General features: G+C 43.5%; 1 protein-coding gene across 5 annotated transcripts in view; it reads left to right on the top strand.

Moving 5' to 3' along the window:
- LOC147640357 (uncharacterized) overlaps positions 1-24,758 on the top strand; it is a 46,307-nt gene that overhangs the window by 15,614 nt on the left and 5,935 nt on the right. For all 5 annotated transcript variants that reach the window (XR_015262859.1, XR_015262858.1, XR_015262860.1 and 2 more), the window contains exons 3-5: positions 13,325-13,421; positions 13,737-13,793; positions 13,877-13,932. Coding sequence is in view for 2 of the 5 variants with exons in the window: in XM_086779600.1 (XP_086635726.1) it covers positions 13,325-13,421; positions 13,737-13,793; positions 13,877-13,932 (210 nt within the window). In the remaining 3 variants the exon portion in view is untranslated. The remainder of the gene's footprint in view (positions 1-13,324; positions 13,422-13,736; positions 13,794-13,876; positions 13,933-24,758) is intronic.

Below are 24,758 nucleotides of genomic sequence, written 5' to 3'. Positions count from 1 at the left end.
ATGCACTGAAAAAACCTCCTAATGAGGGGAAAAGTGGGCCAGTCCTAGAGTGTTCACACAGCACTGCCCATGACGTAGATGTCTACAATCCCCCTGGAGTGATACCTTGAACATGTACAGGGATATGGAAGATCAATCCCCAAAAGGAAATAAGGTTAGAACTTTGTAGAAAGCTTCATGCTTTTCATGATGTCAGCCCAACGGGGCGTGCGGTGAGTGACAGACTCAACCACCGTGTCCAAGAGATAGAGATATAGAGAGAGCAGGGAGAGAGGAGGGAATAGGGATCTTGCACAGTACACCACATTAAGTTGGGAACAGGCTCCGCTCCCTTTCAGGAATTTATTCAAGAACAATCCACGACATGCTGGTCAGGATCAATACAATTAATACAAAACAAACAGATATGCCGATGTAGGATTTCCAAGTCGATGTCGATGTCGAGGCACGAGATCTCTGATGCCGAGCACATCACGGGGATGACCCACAAGACCCACAAGTCTCTCACCGGGCTAGTGCCAAATCTAATATCCAAATCCAAACCCAATGAATCTAAGTCCAATGAATCCAAATCCAAATCCAAGTTCAAGTCCAAGTCCAAGTTCAGATCCAAGTCTAGATCCTAGTCCAAATTCCATGCTCATGTCCAAGTTCCATGCCCAAGCTCTATGTCCAAGTTCTCCATGTTCATGTCCAAGCTCCATGCCCAAGCTCTATGTCCAAGTTCTCCATGTCTATGCGCATGTCCAAGCTCTATGTTCCATATCCAAGCTCTATGTCCAAGTTCATATCCAAGTTCAAGTAGTCCAAGTTCCCATGAGTAATCTCCAGAACACCTACAACCTTGTCGATGAAGAAAACCATGGAAAAGCTCTTTTTGGCAAGAAAATTGATATAAAACTTGTTTTATATGGTTTTTTGGGCTATAAAACATTCAAAAAGCAGTTTTTAGGGTTTTTGGAGCAGTTTTAGGGCTTCTAAAATTCTCAAGGTTTATGAAATTTCTGTCCGTACATGTCCCTACACGCGTCCATATCGCCCATGCATATGCCCATACAAGTCTAGGACTGACCGTACATCTGAAAAGCAAGTTGGAGAAGGTGTTGATGGCGAAGAAGAAGCTCTCCATGATCATAATGATGCCCACACACACTCCACGATCTCCTTCAATCTTCAATGATCTTGTACATGGTACTATAAGAGAAGTCCAATTCTTTTTATACTTGTAAGAGACCTTGCTTTTTGCCAGAAAGCCTTCATGCTTTTGCTTTGCCTTTTTATGCTTTGCTTTTCTCTTTTTGCCTTTGCTTTTCCTCTTTTTACTTTTATTAATAAAATATTACTCAACTTTTGGTGCCTTGCTTTTCTAGCTTTTAAGGCCTTAGAGCTACTTTTTGAGAAAGCGCCTTTTAGCTTTTTGGGCTTGCTTAGTCTCCTCTTTCCAATGGTGCCCTTGGCTCTCGCAGTCAACCCTATTTGACTTTTTACTTTTTCTTGTTTTTTTGACCAAGAATGGTGCTTTTTCTTAATCTTATGGACCTTGCCCCCATGTCTTCTTCGACCTATCTGATGTCCGGGGCGCTAAAGAATTGTTCGATAAACTGCCTTGCTAATTGCGTAGCTATAATGGTCTTCTGTATTAGTAAAAATCCAGCCATTTTTGTCAAGCGATCCACCACAACCGAAATAGAATCGTGCCTTGACGTGTTCTTGGCAATCCAGTAATAAAATCCATGGAAATGCTGTCCCATTTATTACCCGGGATTTGCAAAGGATGCAACATCCCAGCCCGTCTAAAGCGTTTAGCTTTATTTGCTTGTCAAACCTGACACTTGAGAACATAATCTTCTACATAGCCTTTCATCTTTAGCCAATAAAAAGTGTGTTTTACTAAAGCTAATGTCCTGTGTATCCCAGGGTGTCCAGTAGAAGGGGCGTCGTGACACTCCTTAAGAATGTTGGACCTAATGTCCGCGATCTGTGGTACACAAATTTTGTCATTACGAAATAGTAAACCATTCCGAATCATTCACTGGCCTCCTGCAGATGAATGGTAGGCTGCTCAGTCACTGAGTCTTGGTCAATCAATGAGCTCCCATCCTGGATCTTTTGCCAATATGGACCAAAATAACTATCAGTCTTTCAAAGCCCTCTCAATGACTGAAATAAGTCAGTAGAAATCTCGGTAAACGACAAAGTATTCACCTCTCTAATTTGACTAAGCGAATTAGCGACACTATTCATGGACCCCTTTCGATAATGAATCTTAAAATCAAAATCTTATTAACTCAGTCCATCGAGGTATCCTTCCTCTCAAATCATCTGCATCACACACATACTTGTTTGACTGATGATCTATCAATACTACAAACTTGGAGCCATATAAATAATGTCTCCAAACCTTGAGAGCGTGAATGACAGCATAAAGCTCCTTCTCAAGGGTTGGCCAACGAGATCGAGTGTCGTCTAGCTTTCTACTCTCGAAAGCAATAGGTCTACCATCTTGGAATAGAGCAGTCCCGATTGCATAGTCACTCGCGTGAAGTCTCAAGAACATAAGGCCGACTAGGATCGGGTAGTGCTAAGATAGGTGCTTCCTTGACTTTATCTTTCAAAAGTCTAAAGGCCATATCTAGATTGTTATTCCAAGTGATAGGTTGATTCGACTTACGTCCACGACCTTTCAATAAGTTATCGGTAGTGTGAGTTGAGAGTACTCCCGTACAGATTTTCGAAGAAAAACAACAAAACCGAGAAAAGAACGAAGTTGTTTCATAGTCTGTGGTATAGGCCAGGCCAAAATCTTATGAACTCGGTCATAGTCAATGCTCAACCCGTCTCTTGTCTCCCAAGTAAATGATTGTGTCATAAAAAACTCACATTTAGTTAATTTAGCATAGAGTTGATTCTGTCTTAAAATAGTTAAGACAATCGTTAGGTGTCTAACGTGATTCTCAAGAGTACGACTATATATCAAAATATCATCCATGAACACAACCACAAATTTTTCCAAATGTTCATGAAAAAGATCGTTCATCATTTGCTGGAAAGTGACTGGAGCATTGGTTAACCCAAAAGGTAATACGAGAAACTCATAATGGCCATACCTAGTTCGAAAGGCGGTCCGTTCGACATGCCTTTCATGTATACGTATCTGGTGATAGCCAGTACGTAAATCTGTCTTTGTGAAGTACTTCGCTCCGGCTAAAAGGTCAATCAGGTCATCTGATCTAGGGAGAGGATAACGGTTCTTGATTGTCAGTTTGTTCGTAAATCTGTCTTTGTGAAGTACTTCGCTTCGGCTAAAAGGTCAATCAGGTCATCTGATCTAGGGAGAGGATAACGGTTCTTGATTGTCAGTTTGTTCAATCTCTTGTAATGTATACACATTCTCCAGGTGTTGTCCTTCTTTCTCCTAAGTAACACAAGTGCACCTCAAGGTGATTTACTTGGACGGATTTGGTCCATCCTCAAATAATCTTCGAGTTGTTTGGCCAACTCATCTTCCTCAGCTTAGCCCATCTTGTAAGGTGGAATACTAACAGGTTGAGCACCAGGGACTAGGTCAATACGATGATTTACTGCCCTTTCAAGTGGTAAGCCTGATGGCAGTTCCTTAGGAAATACATCTTGAAACAAATCAAGTAATTCGTTGCTTTCAAACACACTTAATTCATTGACATCCATAGTAGGTATGAGAAATGAAGAAAGTGGAATCAAGACACAGTAGAAAGCATTATACAAAGAAGAATCCATTATATTTTTAAAATCAATGTTATTTACAAGAGGTCCCTGAGAGGGATTATACAATCACCTAAGATACAATACTGGGTGTTCCTATGTTCAAAAGAAAAAGTATGACTAGACCAATCTATATGGACCTGAAGGGTCTTAAACAACTCAATCCCTAATAACAAGTCTACATGCTCTAGATGCATAATATAGCACTCCAGAGTATCTTCGTAGTCCTGATTCCAGATCGGTAGCTTCACCTTTCGATCCCATACTTGCCGACCCGCAGGTAGGCACATCTCATAGGTATGATCGCTAGGTGTTTTGTCAAGACCCAATTTCTGCACAAGTTTGTAATTAACAAAGTTGTGTGAGCTACCAGGATCCAGAAGAATGTGTATTCTATGGCCATTCACCTTTCCATAAACTCGGAGAAGATCATGCAAGTCAAAAACTTTAGAGTTAAACATACAATCAGAACATGAAGTAGGGCGAGAAAGTACAATGATTGAAGTACCTGTTAAAGACAACTGGTTGGCTGCCTTTGGCTTGGGTCTTGCATTGGTCTTTGCACCCTTTTTCTTTAGGCACTCGTTATGCATATGTCCTTTTTCTTCGCAGATGAAACAATGTCCCTCCTTCTTGAGCTTCAAAGCCTTGAGGAGACAGTTTTTCTTTGCTCGTGTCGAACTAGAATTCTTCGAAGGTTGGTCTGAAGACTTTCCTTCAGTCATGCTAGCCATCGGTGCAGAGAACTTCCTTTTGTGCTTGTTCCCTTGCTCGGTCACGGGTTTAGATTTGAAAGAGACCATTGTATCGTCATAGATACGAGCAGAATGAATGGCCTTATTAAAAGTTTTGCATTTGTTGTTTTTAACCTGTAAACGATATGAGTCGGGTAAACCGGCTACGAAGAAACCCAAAACAGTAGTAGAATCCATTTCGTAGCTTTCATCTGCAAGGTTCTAAATTTCTAGAGGTAGACCTCATAAGTGAGGTAGAGAACTCTTTGGGTGAACAATGTCTATTAGAATAAAATCTGTCTCGGTCTTGAGTACTTCTAATAGATTCCTTTGCAACTTGTAACATTTCTTGCATATCTTGTAAAAAATTACGTGCTGCATCATGCTGAAGTCCTGAGAATCCCACTGTAACAGGTGATCTAGGTTGAAAACCATACATAAGCATAAAAGGACTGAAACCTGTACTCGTATACTTAGTATTGTTATATGCAAATTCTAACATAGGAAGATAATCCTCCCATGAACTCTGTCTTTTGGATACATATACTCGAAGCATATCCTCCAAAATCTGATTCACTCTTTCAGTCCGTCCATCAGATTGAGGATGATTTGAGAAACTCAAATTCAAATTTGTTTCCAACTTCTCAAAAACAAGTCTCCAAAAGTCACTTGTAAACTTAGAGTCCCTATCACTGACTATGTCGTGCGATAACCCGTACAGTCTAAACAATTGATCGATAAACTGCCTTGCTAATTGCGTAGCTATAATGGTCTTCCGTGTCGGTAAAAATCTAGCCATTTTTGTCAAGCGATCCACCACAACCCAAATAGAATCGTGGCCTTCACTTGTTTTTGGCAACCCGGTAATAAAATCCATAGAAATACTTTTCCATTTATTACCTGGGATTTGCAAAGGATGTAACAACCCAGCTTGTCTAAAGCGTTTAGCTTTATTTGCTTGACAAACTTGACACTTGAGAAGATAATCTTCTACATACCCTTTCATCTTTGGCCAATAAAAAGTGTGTTTCACTAACGATAATGTCATGTGTACCCCAAGGTGTCTAGCAGAAGGGGCGTCGTGACACTCCTTAAGAATCTTGGACCTAATGTTCGGGATGTCTGGTACACAAATTTTGTCATTACGGAATAGTAAACCATTCCGAATCATCCATTGACCTACTGCAGCCTGAATGGTAGGCTACTCAGTCATTGAGTCTTGGTCAATCAATGAGCTCCCGTCCTGGATCTTTTGCCAAAATGGACCAAAATAACTATGAGTCTTGCACAGCCCTCTCAATGATTGAAATAAGTTAGTAGAAATCTTGGTGAACGACAAAGTATTCACCTCTCTAATTCGACGAAGCGCATCTGCGACACTATTCATGGACCCCTTTCGATAACGAATCTCAAAATCAAAGTCTTGCATTAATTCAGCCCATCGAGCTTTTCTTCCTCTCAAATCATCGGCATCACACACATACTTGATTGACTGATGATCAGTCAATACCACGAACTTGGAGCCATATAAATAATGTTTCCAAACCTTGAGAGCGTGAATGACAGCATAAAGCTCCTTCTCAAGGGTTGGCCAACGAAATCGAGTGTCGTCTAGCTTTTTACTCTCGAAAGCAACAGGTCTACCATCTTGGAATAGAGCAGCCCTGATTGCATAGTCATTGGCATTAGTCTCAAGAACATAAGGCCGACTAGGATTGGGTAATGCTAAGATAGGTGCTTCCTTGACTTTATCTTTCAAAAGTCTGAACGCCATATCCAGATCATTATTCCAAGTGGTAGGCTGATTCGACTTACATCCACGACCTTTCAACAAGTCGGTCATCGGTAGTGTGAGCTGAGAGTACTCCCGCACAGATTTCCGAAGAAAAACAACAAAACCGAGAAAAGAACGAAGTTGTTTCACCGTCTGCGGTATAGTCCAGGCCATAACTTTTTGAACTCGGTCATAGTGAATGCTCAATCCATCTCTAGTGATCTTGTGTCCCAAGTAAATGATGTCTGTCATGAAAAACTCACATTTACTTAATTTAGCATACGGTCGATTCTGTCTTAAAATAGTTAAGACAATCGTGAGGTGTCTAACGTGATCCTCAAGAGTACGACTATATATCAAAATATCATCCAGGAACACAATCACAAATTTTTCCAAATGTTCACGAAAAAGATCGTTCATCATTTGCTGGAAAGTGGCTGGAGCATTGGTTAACCCAAAAGGTAATACGAGAAACTCGTAATGGCCATACCTAGTTCGAAAGGCGGTTCTTTTGACATGCCTTTCATGAATACGTATCTGGTGATAGCCAGTACATAAATCTATCTTTATGAAATACTTCGCTCTGGCTAACCGGTCAATCATGTCATCTGATCTAGGGAGAGGATAACGGTTCTTAATTGTCAGCTTGTTCAATCTCTTGTAATCTATACACAGTCTCCAGGTGTTGTCCTTCTTTCTCCTAAGCAACACAGGTGCACCCCAAGGTGATTTACTTCTTTGGATCCGGCCCATCCTCAAATAATCTTTGAGTTGTTTGGCCAACTCATTTTTCTCAGCTTGGCTCATCCTGTAAGGTGGAATACTAACAAGGTGAGCACCAGGGACCAGGTCAATACGATGATCTACTGCCTTTTCGGGTGATAAGCCTGATGGTAGTTCCTTAGGAAATACATCTTGAAACGAATCAAGTATCTTCTTGAATTCTTTGCTTTGAAACACACTTAATTCATTGACATGCATAGAAGGTATGAGAAACGAAGAAAGTGGAATCAAGACACAATGGAAAGCAGTATACAAAGAAGAATCCATTATATTACCAAAATCAACTGTATTTACAAGAGGTCCCTGAGAGAGATGTATACAATCACCTAAGATACTATACTGGGTGTTCCTATGTTCAAAAGAAAAAGTATGACTAGACCAATCTATCTGGACTTGAAGAGTCTTAAACCACTCAATCCCTAATAACAAGTCTACATGCTCTAGATGCATAATATAGCATTCTAGAGTATCTTTGTAGTCTTGAATTCGGATTGGTAGCGTCTCCACCTTTCGATCCCATACTTACCGACTCGCAGGTAGGCGTACCTCATAGGTATGATCGCTGGGTGTTGTGTCAAGATCCAATTTCTGCACAAGTTTGTAATTAACAAAATTGTGTGAGCTGCCAGGGTCTAGAAGAATGTGGATTCGATGGCCATTCACTTCTCCATAAACTCGGAGAAGATCATGCACGCCAAAAACTTTAGAGTTGAACAGACAATCAGAACATGAACTAGGGCGAGAAAGTACAGTAATTGACATGCCTGTCAAAGACAACTGGTTAGCTGTCTTTGGCTTGGGTCCTGCGTTGGTCTTTGCACCCTTTTGCTTCGGGCACTCGTTATGCCTATGTCCCTTTTCTTCGCAGATGAAGCAACGTCCCTCTCTTCTTGAGCTTCAAAGCCTTAAGGAGACGTTTTTTCTTCGCTGGGGTCGAAGTTGAATTCTTCGAAGATTGGTCTGAAGACTTTCCTTCTGTCGTGCTAGCCATCGGTGTGGAGAACTTCTTTTTGTGCTTGTTCCACAGCTCGATAACGGGTTTAGACTTGGAAGAGACCGTTGTATCATCATAGATATGAGCGGAATGAATGGCCTCGTCCAAAGTTTTGCATTTGTTGTTTTTAACTTGTAAACAGTATGAGTCGGGTAAACCGGCTACGAAGAACCCCAAAATAGTAGGATCCATCTGCGTAGCTTTCATTTGCAAGTCCCTAAATTTCTGGAGGTAGACCTCATAAGTGAGGTTCTGCGAGGTCATGGTCAAAGTAGCAAACCGAGCAACAATATCATAGTCATCCTCTTTCTTGAGGAATAGTTTCTTGAAGACTTCTTCGAACTGTGCCCAAGTCGTTGGTTTAGGATTGAGTTCTTTCCACCAAAGCAAAGCTTTGCCTGAGAGAAAACCTGCTACTAATTGGATCTTTTTGCCATAGTCATATGGATGAAACTGAAAATGGACTTGCCACTTATGTAGCCAAGTGTCCACTATCTCTTTGGTATGCTGCTTTTGCTCGCCTCCAAATTGTTCCGGAGTAATATTGGGGCCTAAAGCAGATGCCAAAGTATCCATACCCGAAAGAGTAGTTAGAGTAGTGGTCAACAAAGAGATGGAGTTCTGTAAAGCCTGCATCTGCGTGGCGACTTTTGCTCGACGTTCCGAAAAAGAAGCTTCGAGAGCAACTTTAAACTCTTGGAAATCTGATTTTGAAACAAAATCGTTGAAAAGATCGCCATCGGTGGCTTTCGTAGCCGGCAGGTCTTCACGTTCGAGAATGGGCTCCAACTCAGATTCTTGGGTCGACATCTTGAAGAGGGCAAGGTGAGAGAAAATATTTATCTTGCACAAGGAGAGTGCTAGAGAGCTTGAGAGCTTGAGAGATGTGTGGCAAGAAGCCCGCTTAAGGGGAATATAAAGGCTTCCCCAAAAGCTTTTGCTTTTGTGTGTTTTTTTTTTTGCAAAATATATATATGTATAGAGATATATATTTTCTGGTTTTCTTATAAAAAAAAACACTTAACAAAGCAATACTAGGGTTTTTAAAACCCTTTCACTAAGGTTCAGAAAAAAGATGAAAACAAAGCGAAGCAAGGCGTGGGTTTGTTTGTTTTTTTTATTAAACGAAAGCTTAAAAAAAACTTCACGCTGCGTTTGCTTTTCGCTAATTCCATCACCGCCTTCATGCCACCCGTCGGCTTGCCAGCGCTGACTGCTTACGACCGCCAGCCTGGTGTTGCCGCTTGCGCACCTACCTGGCCCGACTTCCTGTGTGCGCCTGAAGTTGCCACCGGACTGCTTGCGTATACAGCCATAAAGGCTACAACAGTCATACCCGACTGCCTACCTTCTTCGCTCATAAAAGCTGCGCAACTCCTCAGGCCTCACACAACTATTATGCGCAGCCACTTAGGTGCCACTTCTCTCTCTCTCTCTCTTCTCTCTCTCTCTCTCTCTCTCTCTCTCTCTTACAAACATACAGCCGATTGGCTTTTTCCTCTTTTCTCTCTCTTCAAACTGTTCATACAGTTGCAAGAACACTTCTTCTTTGCAAAGCAAATAACCCTTAGAAGACCAAACCCTAACATGGGTTGCAACGATGCAAAATAACATGCTGAAATTGAAAAAACAGCAGTATACTCAGAAAAACAGCAATCTTCATGAACTCATACCTTTTCTTAGACCTCATCTTCTCTACCTACTGACTTGTTCGTTCACGAGGCTTGCTCTGATACCACTGTCAAATCCCATAGGATCACCTCCTAGAACGCTCCTGGTACAAGACTCGAAACCTGCAAACAAACCAAACAAACATGAAGGGGGTGCATGCTTGACTCACCTCCCAACCTTGACAGCCGTGGGCAAGCCCACAAGTCTTGGTTGTCCCCACCGAGCCACGAGCTGAGCTAACTAGATGGGCGTACCGACCAATCTCTACCTCGTGACGTCCCATACCACCACGAAGCTACCGTCGCGGGTCTCAAGACTGCTGTCGGTGTCGGTTGCATAAAGCAGGTGCACGTCTGCACTAGATCCAGGCTCCCCCTCACAAAGACACACGAGACTCTATATACTAATGACTAACCTTGGCCACCCTTTTATAGGCTCTTGGCCGGTCATCGGGCGTCCACACTTGGGCGCCCGCCCGTTAGTCCATCCCTAACTCAGCTTGCCAATTAGCTTGTCTAGCTCCAAGCTTCCCCAAACCTCGAAGCTAGTCTTGTGCGCGTGCAGCACACGGTAGATACACACTGTGCACATGACAATCTGGGCATGCATAAATCTAGATTCTACTCAACTGTTAGATCTCATACTGAATGTATGGCCTTGTGTTACATAGGTAGATCAAGCATTCAGCCTGTTGAGATAGTGTCTGATCAAAAGGCTCTCCAAACCTTGAGTGCTAAGCCTAGCACCTGTCTCAACTGGTGTAGACACGTGTACAATCTTGAAGATTAAATCTTTTAAGCAGTCTTTGTCAAATTAGGTATGTCTCACATTATATCCAATACGGAGGAGGATGAGAGAAGTGTCGCAAAAGTTCCTGTGGTGATAGAGGAGTTTCTCATGTCTTAAATTTTGAAAAGAGTACCATTAGCAAAAGAACTAGCAGAGGTGCAGAAGAGGTGGAGATGAGTTTCCAATTGGACCAAGTCTGGGATGGAATAAAGGTGCGTCTGCTCTAGTGCTCCAAGTTAGGAGGGAATTTGGTCCCTTCACCAGTCTTGACCAATGTTTCACACACTGAGCAGAGCCAAGGTATGAACGGGGATTTTTCACAGAAGAAAGCTGAAGCATTCATTGGCAAAGTTTGGCCTGAAAGATGGCAATACAGCATGACCAGCATGGGATTTTATTCATCAAAGTGACTTATAATGCTTATAAGTCAGTGTGTTCACATATCTTTAATGAAGGGCTGGACTTATTATTATTTTGGGCATGGATAGGTGGAGTCGTAGTATCTAGTCCATACTATGCATAATGGAGTTGATAGTTATATAGTCTTGTGGGTTGACTACCATGAGTATATAACAAGCACGTTCCAAAAGGTGAATTTGGGCATGTTCCTAGATTCATCTAGGTATATATGGATAGGTGGACAAAAAGAGGTGCCTAGCTAAAACTTGGGGAGCAAGTTTGGGAAAAGCATAAAGGCGGAGGGGCTCTCTTTTGAGGAGGAGCATGAGATGAGAGGTGGGCTGCAGTTTTTGGACTTCTCTCCCTCTTCTTCGCTGGTCGTACAGCACCTATTCTCTCTCTCTTCTCCTGTATTGGAGCTGGCCGCCTGCAGTTTTTGCTACTTCTTTCATTGATCGCTTACAGGTCAGGCTGGCAGCTGTGCGTAGATTTTCTTTCTCTCTTGATGGGCTGACCAGCAGTTTCCTGACAGCAACGACTCAGCAAACAGGCTGTACAGTTATAGCCACACGTGTGGTTGTGCAGGGAAGCAAACAGGCTGACAACTGTGTACCTTTCTCTGGTTTGTCGGGCTGCAGCAGGAACCGGCCGTACAGCGGTTTTTCTCTCAGTACTGGCCGTACAGCTGTGTGCTGTCCTCTGAGCTATTTCGCACGGAACAGGGTTGATTTTGGGGTGTCTGAGACAGGTTTTTGGACAGCCTTTGGGACTGTTTTGGGGCTGATTTGGGAGTCTTTGGTCAGCTATTGGTGTTGTTTCTATCTTGGCTCTGGACAGAGATCTAGGCAAGGGTCTTGCTGACACTTTGTGGAAAATCCGGTGTTGTATGCACCCGCACCTTGGTTTCTTGTAAAAAGCTTTTATCTGAATAAAGTTGTTCGTACGGGAGGCCGGCCATTCAGCTCAGTGGTGTGTTTTAATATTGTTTATGGTTCTTCCACTGTGTTTTCAAAGCTCTATTGGTATTTGAAGTGTGTGTCTGGAGGTTGTATATGGGGAATTTGGAGTAGTTTTGATAGCCCTGTAGGTGCCAAAACATACACCAATGGATGGGACATATTTTGGGCCTAATATGAACACCTTTTTAATGATGTTTTTGAACGTGAAAATGGCTGGCTGACGTGAATGCAACTTGCTATCAAAATCCCTATATCTTTAAAGGTACGTCAAGGGTCATTCATAAGTATTCAAAGATAGGGGATGCAGAGCCAAGGCCAAGGGCAAGAGAGCCAAGATTAAGGGCATGCAATGTTGGAGAATGCACAGGCGGAAGCATAAACAAAAGAGAAGAGAGAGTAGAGAGCTTGTGGACAAGATCACCTTTTATAATAGCATGGAGGCTTTACGATGGCAATAAGCCATCAAGGAGTGTTGAACAAGTGCTTGGGAATGGTTGACTACAAGTGATGATGAGAGGCCCCTTTTATAGTGAAGCAAGGAGGCTGGCCGACTGCCTCTGGGACAACTGACTGCCCACGACTTACTAAACATAAGAAAAAATATATAAAATCCCATAAAATGGGTACTGTGAGATGCACCAAATTCTAACATGTAGTCACAACTTCTAGATCATCAGAGTACACCTCCATATCAATAAAAGGATGATGAGGCTTGGAGTTTTTGTTGGAGGGCCAAATTTGTGGTTGTCTTGGAATGTTGCTTCTTGATTTTCTGCTCAATTTGAATCATGAGCATATTGCTGCCTGCCCAGGAACATTTTTCATGGATTCCAATGCATATCCTGTAGTTGAATGTCATGCTTAGAAAAAACCTTAAATGGAGTGGATGCCTCTCTGGTTTCCCATCATCTCCCTTGCTCTGGGAGGCATGGAAGGCGGAAGCTTGGTTGGAGTAAACTGGGATGGGATCTGCAGTTCTAGCAGGTGGTGGCTAGGAAGAAAGGTGCATGTAGAAGCAATGTTTAATGGAGTTGCAGCAATAGGATGGAAAAGGAGGGCTCAATTGCAATTACAATTTACATTTGTTCCAAAGTCTTTGATTTGTGGTCCTTTTTTAAGTAATAAGATTACTGTTCCGCAGACCATTAACTTTAGTATGTTGTTCGGCTAAATGGAGTATATTTTTTTGATATGAGAAGGCTTTTTTTTTTTGGTGTGTGTGTGTGTAAATTACGAAGTGGCAGTTCTTTACTTAATATGAAGTTTAATTTTTGCTTACTGTTATTATCAAACTTGTTCTATGGAAATTCTGTATTTTGCTGGATTTTTAGGCATAAGGCTTGAAAAGCAAGTTTTTAAGTATGCATGTGCTTGTGAGGTGGTGCTTAGTTTTAGCTTTATCCTGATCTTTTTATTGACAATTCTTTGCAGGACTCCATGAGTGGTGACTGTTCTGAAAATACTAAGCTTTGTTCTGCAGATACTCTAGAGAAAAAAAGGAAAGGAAAGAAGAATCAGCCCCCGTGGAACCAGAGGCTGATCCTGAACGAGACCAGCGAACGGTTTTTGCTTTTCAGGTTCAAAAAACTCGCCTACACACTTTTGCTCAAATTTGCGTAATTTTTCTTAGGTAGAAACTTAGACTCATGATGTGCACCTTGTATCTCAAACACACACTTGTATCTCATGATGTGCACCTTGTATCTCAAACACACACATGGGTACAATATATGGGCCATACAGTTCGAAGCATGATGGATTGATAGGAGGGAAGTTTGCATCACTCCTCATGGATCAAGCCTTCCATTACAGCCTTTGCAAGGGTCATGTACATGCAATTTTTGTAGATTATGTCTTGCTTGTTAGATCTCATGTACAGTTTCTGCCCCCAGATCTCCTTGAAGGCTGACGAGAGGGATGTTTATGATTTCTTCTCTAAAGCAGGAAAGGTGCGTTTTTTAAGTTCTGGGGAAAAGCATCACTTTTTCTAAAGCTTTTATGGGATGGTGACAGAGGATTGTTTGTTACACAGGTTCGAGATGTGAGGCTTATCATGGATCGGAATTCAAGGCGTTCGAAAGGAGTGGGGTAATACCATATCTATTATGTCACTGTTTGGTTCATCTACTGCAAGTGTGGGAATTATCTAGATTTTCTAGTGATTTTACTCATTGTAATGTCTGTGTTGGGGAATCAGCATGAGCTTTCAATATCTGAGGTGGGGAGTCAAAGAAGTGTCATTTGGTATGCGCATGTTGTTTTTGTTCTTGTGGTTCTTTGTCTATTTGGATTTTTGAATAAGACCCAACTGCAGAGACAATTAGATGCAATCCTAGACAATGAATGAGAGAGAGAGAGAGAGAGAGAGAGAGAGAGAGAGAGAGAGAGAGTTGCACCTGCACAGATTGACAGGCTGGTGGCCACACAGAAGCAGATGGACACTGGACAGCAGCAGCTGGCTGCCAGCCATGTGCAGATTGGCGGTGGGGTAGGGCGGACAGGTGTTGCCAAGACTGGTCAGGTAGCTGGTGATGCCCGCCAGCCAACCATCAGTCAGAGCTGCTGATGGCCTATAATAGGTACCTCCCCTCCCCTATTTAGTCATCTATCAGTAGACGCGTCCTCAGCAGTGCAGCCCTGTGAGCTCATAAGTGTGGATTTGAAGGCAGGAGTCAGCAGAAAGCAGCCAGCGTTTGGGGGAAGCCTAGTGTTTTTTTGTCAACTTGGGCTTCATCTGCTTTTAGTCACCTTTTTGATTACTTTGCATGAATTGTGGTTTGTATTTTGGAGCATTTGCTCACATAATAGTTGTAGGTATACTGGATGTGCTTGCGTTTCATGTATTTTCTGTCTTCCGCTGCAATTTTTTCTGTTAAATGCTTGTAGCTTGTGAGTAGTCTGACATTTATTATCAGAGTGCTTCTTGTGAATTTTTTTTACTTTTTGAGCATTTCATTTACATTGTTTGCTTGATTAGGGGTCATATAGTCAGGACAGCACAGTTGGGTTTGGGAAAATTCCTCTTTTGGGTACCCCTAGTTTTACTCATGGGACGAGCATATTGCCTGCGTTGGGCTGATAAGCATATCCAGACAACTGCTCTCAACAGCCGGATGACAGCCTTGCTTGAGGCTCAAGGGGCTTAACTTAAGAGCTGTCTGCCACTATTTGCAATGTGGAGGGCAACCATGAGCAGCAGGCGGAGCAGTTGGGTCACTTCAAGCATCATGCAAGGTGTCGCTCACATTCTCGGGAGATCCACCGATCAAGTCACCAGGGGAGTTGGCATGCAAGTCGCCATTTGTGAGCTACTGATTGAGTTACTATGTAAGTTGACATTGGAGTCACCTAGAAGATCAAACATGATGCAGGATGACCATAGTGTGGCCATGACCATCATTTTGAGAGCTGTCACGAGAGCCGACATTGGAGTTGGCACGAGTGTCGATGCTCGTGTGACAATCACCATCGGCATTGAGAGCATTGATCTTCTTGTTGTTCGATTCTTATTCCAGTTTTTCTTCTGATTCCCTTTCTCCATCACCATGATATCTTTTGCGCTTTGGTCATGGCACTCAGGTCAAGGAGACCGAGATGTTGATGCTAAAGTCTCACAAGTTCAATGGGAAAATGGATGGTGAGTTAGTCACCAATCAAGTTTGAGAGATGGTCACCACACCCGAAGCTCTGAAACGACAACTTAAGGCATTGTGTTCCTGTCTATTTTAACCTTTTTTTCATGATTCCTAGATAGATCCAATCCCCTTTTAATAGCTTGACTTCTTTTGTGTTTGTAGTTTGTGAAATATAGGCCGGATGTGCTTTGGCCAGTGTCACCAACGTGGACATTTCCCAATTTGGTGGATTCCAAGATGCCCGAATATTCATGGGTGTACAAGCTTTGGGAATGGGGGATAATCTAGTACAAAGAATTAGGCACCCAGAACTTGCTTGAGGCGCCTAGCAAGCCCTTGAGGATGGGAAATGCCAAGTTCTTGCATTAGGAAATGTGTCAAGCGAGCTCTCAAGGATTTGGGGAAGGATTTAGTGTGGAAATAGGTTCTTACAAAGCTGTCCACACTCATTTAGAGTGTTGAGGGACAATTTATAAAGTGGGCACCTCGTGTTTTTAAGGTATTCACATTCATTTATCTATTGGATGGATGAAGTATCAACTGGGCACCCCGTGAGTTATATCTTTCGCATGTTACGGCTGGACAGCTGCAGAAGGGCACATAAGCCAATGAGTGGAGCCAAGAAAAGGGTTGTGGGCTTCAAGCATGGATACCTTACAAATTTGAGGTCTTATCCCCAAGCTTCAAAAAAGGATCAAAGTGGGTATGCATGTTTTATCTATTTCTAAGGTAAAGAGGGCAACAATTTACATCAATCGGGACACGTTTTAACTTCTTTGCCATCGAATCAGTAGTGCGCATCTGGTTGCCACCTTCTATACTACAAGTGTACTGCTCCATACACCCTTTGTGGATTCGTGGATAATGAATATATGGTGGGTTTAAAGACGTTTGGATAATCGTAATGCTTTTTGGGCCATTTAGTTATCTTATGTTTATGAAATTGTTCGGCATGGATTGAAAACCTAGCTCTAAATGAAACTTGGTGATTGTGTCTTGATAATCTGGCTTGCCTGAATCTAGGAAGCCCCCAAAGCTTGAGATTTTACACGCTTCCTTGGTTGCCCGAGGCCACCGCTTGACTGCATAACCTCTTGTGTCTGATAAGTGATCCAAGGTCACTTATATAGCAATAATCAAGCTATTATTGGTCCTTGCTTTATTTATAAGCTTTTAGCCAATCTAGACCACTTTTTGCCAGTGCCCTTTGCCCATGTGTGGACCCTCCAGGTCCACATGCCCCAGCGTGAATTAGCTCGCCTAATTGTAGGCTTGTTGGGACATAACATATTCCCTCCCTTATGCTCAATTCACGTCCTCGTGAATGCAGAAGGAAAGACTATGTAAGCGAATCCCCAGATTCAGACATCCGTCCATAGCATCTACTCAAGTCTACTGCCGCTTACCTATGCCAGTATAAGACTCCTCTTGTAGACCCTGCTACAAAGATCCAATGCTTATTGTCAATCCAACTCTCGTCCTAGTGTTGAATCCCAATAGGACATCTAGTCATAGAGTGCAACAAGCTCTGCCGTAACGAGCCTAGCACAACTCAACTTCATACTAGATGTTATCCTACATTAGTTGTCGGCAAACACGAGTCCTTGTGCCATGTACTTCCAGTACAAAATCTCCCTTGTCCAATCCTCATCTAAGACTGAACGGAGATTGTGTTTCCATACATAACTAGTAGATACTCACGTCTACTTCTAGGGCAAGCATAAAACTCCCCATCAATTTTTGCATATTACCCATGTCCTCAAACAACCTGAAGACAACATACGATTAACATTCATTTTCACTCCTCCAAATTGGGATGAACCAAAGGTCCACGCAATTGTGTAAACAGAGATTGTGAAGGATAATGGTTGCAAAATATTCCACCACTAACATGTCCATGGGTTACACCCCATGGAATAGGTGAAAAATCCACATCTTGGAATCAAAATAACCCCGTGAAATTGCATCCACCATGGAGTATCAAATGATTCAACCATCTACTGGTCTAGACATTCAGTCAAAGACTAAGGAGTTCCAAACTTCTCATCTCTCTATGTACAATTCAGATGCATCAATTTTATTTGGCCATCATGAGACAGCGTGTGAGGAATCACTCTATGGGTAACGTGATATGCCCAGATAACCAAGAAGAAAGTTCCTTATCTTGTGCTCCTAATAGTTACCATAGGTTAACTATGCAATACCGTAGCCCAAACAAGAAACTCACGTAGCCTTGGGAGATCCTACATGAGAATACACTTTGGCGTTCCATACCACCAGACATAAAACCTTTGTTAAGCATGATCATTTGTGGAATGGCCAACTTTCCCTCCTACAACCCAGCCTTGAAGAAACCGAATTCCTTGCTGAACACCAAGGTCAAACCTTAGGTCAACTTGAGGGTCAATGTAATCTACGCAAAATCAAGGATGAAAGATACCAACATGTTCAAACTCCAATCCGTGTCCCTAGCTCCACTAGCTGTCTATTAGCCACCTAGAAACCTCGGTCCAGGCATTCTAGAGTTTGACCATCACCACAAGATTGCCTGACTCAACATCTTGCCTTGGGGTTGAGTCTATACCCAACAAGATCGCGTGTGTCACTTGCCACCTAGGGGTTATCCAGATAACACGAAAGAGTTCATGGTAAAGCCCGGTGTGATCTCTTCACCATTTTAAAAAGAACTGTCCACTTATGTGGAAAAGTAAGAGCATGCAATAAAACTAGATTCCAACATAGGTCGGCAAAGACCTCGAAAAAAATTAAAAATTACTAATTAGGGGTTTTACAAAAAAGTACCTAAAAGCAAGCGTCACGATTTAGGGTATGTGAAGTCAAGACTATTGAGCCACTCTCGGACCGACCAATGTGTGTGAATTCAAACTTGAATCCCACTTAGCCACAGCCTCTTGATACCACGTGACAACCCTATGGTCATCGGTTTGTGAAGGCATGGAGCACCCATCAACCTTGGGCCCAGCGCTATCCTCACTCAAAGGATCATGGATAACGTGCTCTTGTGTAACTTCCAGCTGTACTGCTGTTGGCGGAGAAAATCCTAGCCATCCCGGTGGCTTGACCTGCTCAAAGTCATCTTTCCCAACTGACTCCACGTTGTTACCATCGGATGACTTCATGGAGTTACTATCCATTGACTCCATATACTTCCAGTGCACATGAACCATGTGTGAAAACTTGGAGGAAAACAGTGGCAAAAAGGCGACGGGTTATGGGCTGGAAAGTGAAAGGTTTGAAAAGGCTTTTAAGATAGATGAGAGGGCAAGGACAAGGGTTTTCAGCAGTGGGAGAATGTGTTTATCGAAGCCTGCATAAACGTGCAAGTATGATCCAACAAAGAGGGCAAGGTTGAATTTTACAGGAGCAAGTGAGCTTATAAAAAGGCAGCTTGAGTTTTGTGCTTTCTAAAAAGCTAGGGCTTAAAATAAACCCCAACAAACCCAACACCCCCCCCCCCCCCCCCCAACCCACTACTTTTAGCACAAGAAAAAACATTCTTTCTTTTATTTGAAACTCCACCTTCCCTTTTTAGACTCAACATTAAAAATATATCTTCCCTATTTAGATCAACTACATGTTTGGCATGCGCTTTTTTTAATCATGCGCTTTTTTCCTCAAGCGCCTCCTCAGAACTCAGCCTTGTACGGTCAGCTTTTCAACATGGCCATAATCAGGCCCAGTCCTGATCTGTTGCCTTAGCAGGTTGAGACAACATGCAGTTAGCACCAAGAAATCAGCACACAGGCCCTGTCGTCGTTTAGCTGCTGCCCTGCACATCACACATGCAGGCCAGCCTTGCACTGTGCATACGGACTGCCTTGCTGACCTGCAGGCGCCCTGTCTGCAGCCCAGCCCGTTGTCCAGCCCGCTGCCCGCTCTGTAGCTGGCCTGTTCTGCCTTGATGCAGTGCACTAGGGATGACTGCATACAGGCGCCCTGCTGCACCTTTGCACCCATCTCAGGTGTGGCCTGAAAAGCCTCCCTGGATGCGCCGAACGGCAGGTTGCCCCTCGGCTGGCCTTGGCGCCTTGCATAGGCAGTCAGGGCTGGTCCTTATGGGCTGGCCATGGGCAAATCCACGCACGCACTTCATATATATCAGGCTAACATCCCCCCTCCCCCCCCTCCTCGTGCGACACAGCCACACACTGGTTTTGTTTTACTTGCATATCCTTGTTTGCCAACATCAAAGGACAAAAGCAAGGGGCCAAAAAACTACCAACCATGTTGTAGTTTTTGTGCTCACCGAGAAGGCGATTTTCAGCTTGTATGACAGTGCTTTTTCACCCTCTCTCAGATCCTTTGGGCATCCACGCGAGAGATTTCTTCCTTTCTTGCTTCCCCACACATCCATGCGGAGAAAACATGGCTTTCTTGCCAAAATAGCCCGCACGAGGGTACTATCGTGTACATCCTTCATGCCTCGGGTTCTAGCACTGGTTAGATTGAGGCTCTGATACCAATGTAAGGTCTCCATAGATCATGCCCAAGGATTATTTGACCTAGAGCCGGAACCCTAACAAGGTTTACATCATCGTATGCATCGAATGACCGTGATGGGTTGTGGCTAGCAACTCACCACCCAGCCATAGGTTCAATGCCTCGAATTGTCCTTGACCCTGAGGTCTAATTAGTGCGAGCTTGCTTCGTATCGATGCTCCCCAACCTAGCATCCCATATCAATAGGTGGAACCACCCACCTTGCAGCTCCATGGCCACAAGATCCTACATGCTTCCTTGGTAGCCCTAGCCCACCGCGTGACTACTTGACCTCTTGTGCCTAATAAGTGATCCTGGGGCATAGTCACAGGAAACGGGGGAAACAGCGCCTCGAAACGGGGAAACGCCGTTTCCCCACATCGAGTTCACCGAAACGGTTGGAAACGGGTAAGAGGTGGTCGTGGTGCCTACGTGGCATATTTTAATTAAAAAAAACGTAGATCAACGCCTTTGCTATGCGCTAAACGGGCTACCTTGGTCGTGCGCCTACGTGGCAAATTTTAATTTTAAAAAAACGATGCTCAATGCCTTCACTATGCGCTTCCCACGTGGCATTAAATTTTAAAAAAAAACGTTGGCTAGCTGGCCGTTGAGACAAAACGATCGCCGCCTTTGCCTGTTGCTTCCTTCTCGTTGCTCTCCTTGCATCTTGTCTCAACACTACACCATATAATCTCTAGTACGAAGCTTGTTTTGTACAGTGTACTTGTCTTGTACACAAGACTTTCCTGTGACTGTGACTCAAGTCCCAAAGCTCCAGCACGGTCCTCTCTCCCCTTCTTTCTCTCTTTCCCTCCCTTTCTCCCCTTCTGGAGCAAGGCTCAAGTCGGAGCAAGGCACTTCTCGACTTGGTCCTCCACAATCAATAACTTTTAATCACTAAGTGTTTTTTTAATTTTAAATTTGTAAATGAGCCTTGTTTTTTTTAATGATCATTTACTATTTAAAAAATAGATGGGAAGCTTCTTAATTAAATTACACCTTTTTTATTAGTAAACAAGTTCTTTTTCAATTAATCCCTCTCCTCTTCTTATTGTGTTGTATTCAATAGTTTGCACTAATGGCATTCTATAAGCGGCAGCGTGGTTGTCGTTCATGCGTGGTTGAGCGACAATACATCAAGACAGCTCATTATCGATGCCCTTTGCCTCTTCGAGAGAGCTTGACATTGCAAGAGGCAATCTCTAAGAGGGTTCGACGATGTCATTGCCCTCCCATGTGGTTTTGGGATGATGAAGATTGCTTGCTATTGCAAATGGTCCCAAGACACACTCGAAGATGAGCCCCCGTATGGCAAAACCTACAGCTTGTAGAAGAACCTGCTGTGGTTTTAGTTGATGCTGAGGCACCTACCAGTCATGAGGATCAAGACAATAAAGCCCATGTATAAAGTCACCTGTTGTAACTATTGCTAATGTTGAATGAATAAAGAATTTTATTTTTCTCCGAACTTTGTCGGCCCTATTGTGTACTTTCTTTTTTTGGAATCTCCTAGCACCTTGTTCTTATTGCAATGACCCTTGTTTCTCGGTCCTTCTTTGCAGTCTTTGCATCCATGGCCTCCGTGGATCATTCCACCTCAAAGAAGTCTAAATCTACGGAGTGGTCTTGGTGGGATGAGGTCTTGGCGAAGGGTGCCTACAAAACAGGAGGCGCGAAAAAGTGGGCATGCAAATATTATCTCCTTACGAAGTCAGGTAGTGCAACTCGTATTCGAGCACACCTGCTTCATCAGCAGGGACAAGGCATTGCATTCAGTACCAACATCACTAGTGAAGCACGAGAGGAGCTTCGTCAGAAAGACGAAGCAATGTGGGCATCTTCATCGGCTCGGAGAGCAGGGGTGGAAGTAGATCCTTCCACATATGTGGGTACTTTAGGACAAACCTTTGGAACCACTAGGTCTTCATATGGTGGAATGCTTTCATTTTTTGGACCCACTGTAAGTCCATTTGGTGCACCACCACCAGTAGTGGGCGTGAGGGGTACTGTTCGATCCAGGCAGAGTACAGTTCAGAGTAGATGGGACCCAAAGAAGGAGGAGGAGGTGGATGGTAGTGTTGCGCGCTTCTCACTGCAAGTCCATTTGGTGCACCACCACCGGTAGTGGGCGTGAGGGGTACTGTTCGATCCAAGCAGAGTACACTTTAGAGTAGATGGGACCCAAAGAAGGAGGAGGAGGTGGATGGTAGTATTGCACGCTTCTTCTACCATGATGCCATTGCCTTTCAGGCGGCTCCGTCCTTCTACTTCAAGGACATGGTGCGCAAGATTGCAGAGTATGGATCCACCTACACTCCTCCATCATCAGAGGCATTGAGCACCACCTTACTAGCAAAGGAGAAGAACACAGTTGCTGCAGCAATAGAGATTGTTAGGTCTTCTTGGGACAGGAATGGCATCACACTTATTGTTTGCAGATGGCTGGAGTGACACTCGGTCTAGATCCATTCATGGTGTCATTGCCTATTCCAAAGGGCAATCTTACTTTATCTCATCGCATGATGCATCCGAGACAGACAAAAGTGCAGAAGCACTCTTCCTAGAGTGGTCAGCAGCTGTACAAGCGGTGGGTGAAGAGAAAGTGATCCACTTTGTAGCTGATGGAGAGAATGCGAATAAGGTAGCCGGCAGATTGTTGTGTGACAGGCAAGGTTGGATCAAAACGTACGTATGGATCCAATCCGTACCGTACATCCGATCGTCCGGATCGATCCGTACGTCCTTTTTTTTTTTGGGCTTGCCTGCGATAAACGTTTTTTTTTTTGGTTTCGCCTGCGATAGCGTGTGGACTCTGTACGGCGCACACCTTCCGGTAAGGGCCTCTACAGTCGCACTCTCGCACTCTCTCTCTCTCTCTCTCTCTCTCTCTCTCTTCGCTACTGTCGCCGCCGCCTTCCTCTCGCTTCGCCTCCTTCCCCACCCACCCTTGCTCAGGCCTCCAAGGCAGCAACATAACTCTCTCTCTCTCTCTCTCTCTCTCAGAGCCTTAGTCCACCCTCTGTGGACTGTGCATAGAGCTCTCAGCCTCTCTCTCCTTCAAGTCTCTCTCTCTCTCTCTCTCTCTCTCTCTCTCTCTCTCTCTCTCTCTCTTAGCTGAGCTGCCCACTAAATATTATGCATTGCATGATTGCTGAATCCTGATTGAAATTGTATGGCATTGTGCATTGAATTTGTCAGAGCAATCATGCATTGACTTGTGATTCTAATTTCTCACTTTTGAATTAGTAGGTTTTTGACCTTGTTGTGTCTATTTCGAAAGTTTTATATGTCAATGTGGACATGGAGTCTGGACTGAAATTTTATGTAGGTGGCTGAAATTTCTGAGATTTTATGTATTTTTACCAATGGTACGTATTTTTACGTACCTCAAAATTTTTTTCCGTACCAAACAACGTACAGTACGTACGGATCCGTACAGTACATAACGTTTGGAACCACCTCGGTGACAAGTTTCCTCATATCACATTTTCTGTATGCATGGTGCACTGCCTCAACAATCTTCTCAAGGACATCGAGAAGTTGGATTGGGTTGATCCCATCATAGAGCAAGCCACCCAGATTGTATCCTTCATTTACAGGCACACTTTCTTGCTGGTTGAGTTCAGGAAGAAGTCATCTAGAGATTTGCGCAAGTATTCAGACACTCGCTTCAGATACAACTTCCTCATGTTGGGGTCCCTTAACAAGTGTTCTAGTGCCCTAAAGCAGTTGATGGTGAGTGATGAGTATGAGATGCATGCATTGTCTGGAACCTTTGTAGGGAAGGCATATGTGTCAAATATTGGGAACCCTCTTTGGTGGGAGCAGGTGAGACGCATCATAGCTTTGGGGAAGCCGATCATCCACTTGTTGAGAATGACAGATTCACTTCAGCCATGCATTAGAAAGATTTACGAGGGGATGGACAAGATGGTGGAAAAGTTGGAACACATTGAGCAAGATGAACAGAAATACCAGGTTTTAAGGAAGCTATGCCAAGATAGATGGGTTATGTACCATTCACCTATGCATGCAGGAGGTTTCATGCTTGATCCCCAATTTCAAGCAGGCAATCAATACACAGATTCAGAGGTGGCAGACGGATGGGACATGATTTTGGAGAGACTTGAGCCTGACATTGCAAAGCAGAGAACTATCGAGGATCGATTGGCAGATTACAAGGCTTGCAAGTGAAGGTTTGGAAGAGCCAATGCTTTGGCAGATCCCTTCACCACTGATCCATGTGTTTGGTGGGAGGACTATGGGGCAGACACTCCAGAGTTGCAACAATTGGCCATCAAGATTTTAAGCCAGGCGGTGAGTTCGTCTTGTTTGGAGCAACTATGGAGCTCATTTAGCCATATAGCGAAACCAGCTTGGCACTCAAAAGACCAATGATCTAATTTTTGTGAGTGCCAATTTGCGTCTTCTTGAGTGAAATGAGAACTCCCAATCTTGGAAGCATTGGTCAGAGGAGGATGAGAAGGGTTCAGAGGCAGAGGAGCATGCCAGTTAACCGCCTACGCCGATAGCTACTTTGGGCGAAGCAGGGGATAGCGGCTCCAACGACTTGCTAGATTATGATGATTTGGGCTCAGACGATGTGCATCTCTCGCAAGTTTGAGTCTACTCATGAGTTTCAAACTTGGCTGATGTATTTGCATTGTACTTTCTATTCTTAATTCAACAAGAAATCGACTTCATCTTGAGGTGTCCTTTATGCAAATTTGAGAAAGTTTGGCTGTTGAGTTTATAATTACTAGTTTTTGGTTCTAT

The sequence above is a fragment of the Cibotium barometz genome, chromosome 3 (assembly GCF_041138505.1).
Source record: "Cibotium barometz isolate CiBa-2024 chromosome 3, ASM4113850v1, whole genome shotgun sequence".
In the NCBI taxonomy this organism is placed as follows: Eukaryota; Viridiplantae; Streptophyta; class Polypodiopsida; order Cyatheales; family Cibotiaceae; genus Cibotium; species Cibotium barometz.
The sequence above is the reverse complement of the archived record's forward strand: the minus strand, read 5'-3'. Positions and strand labels throughout refer to the sequence as shown.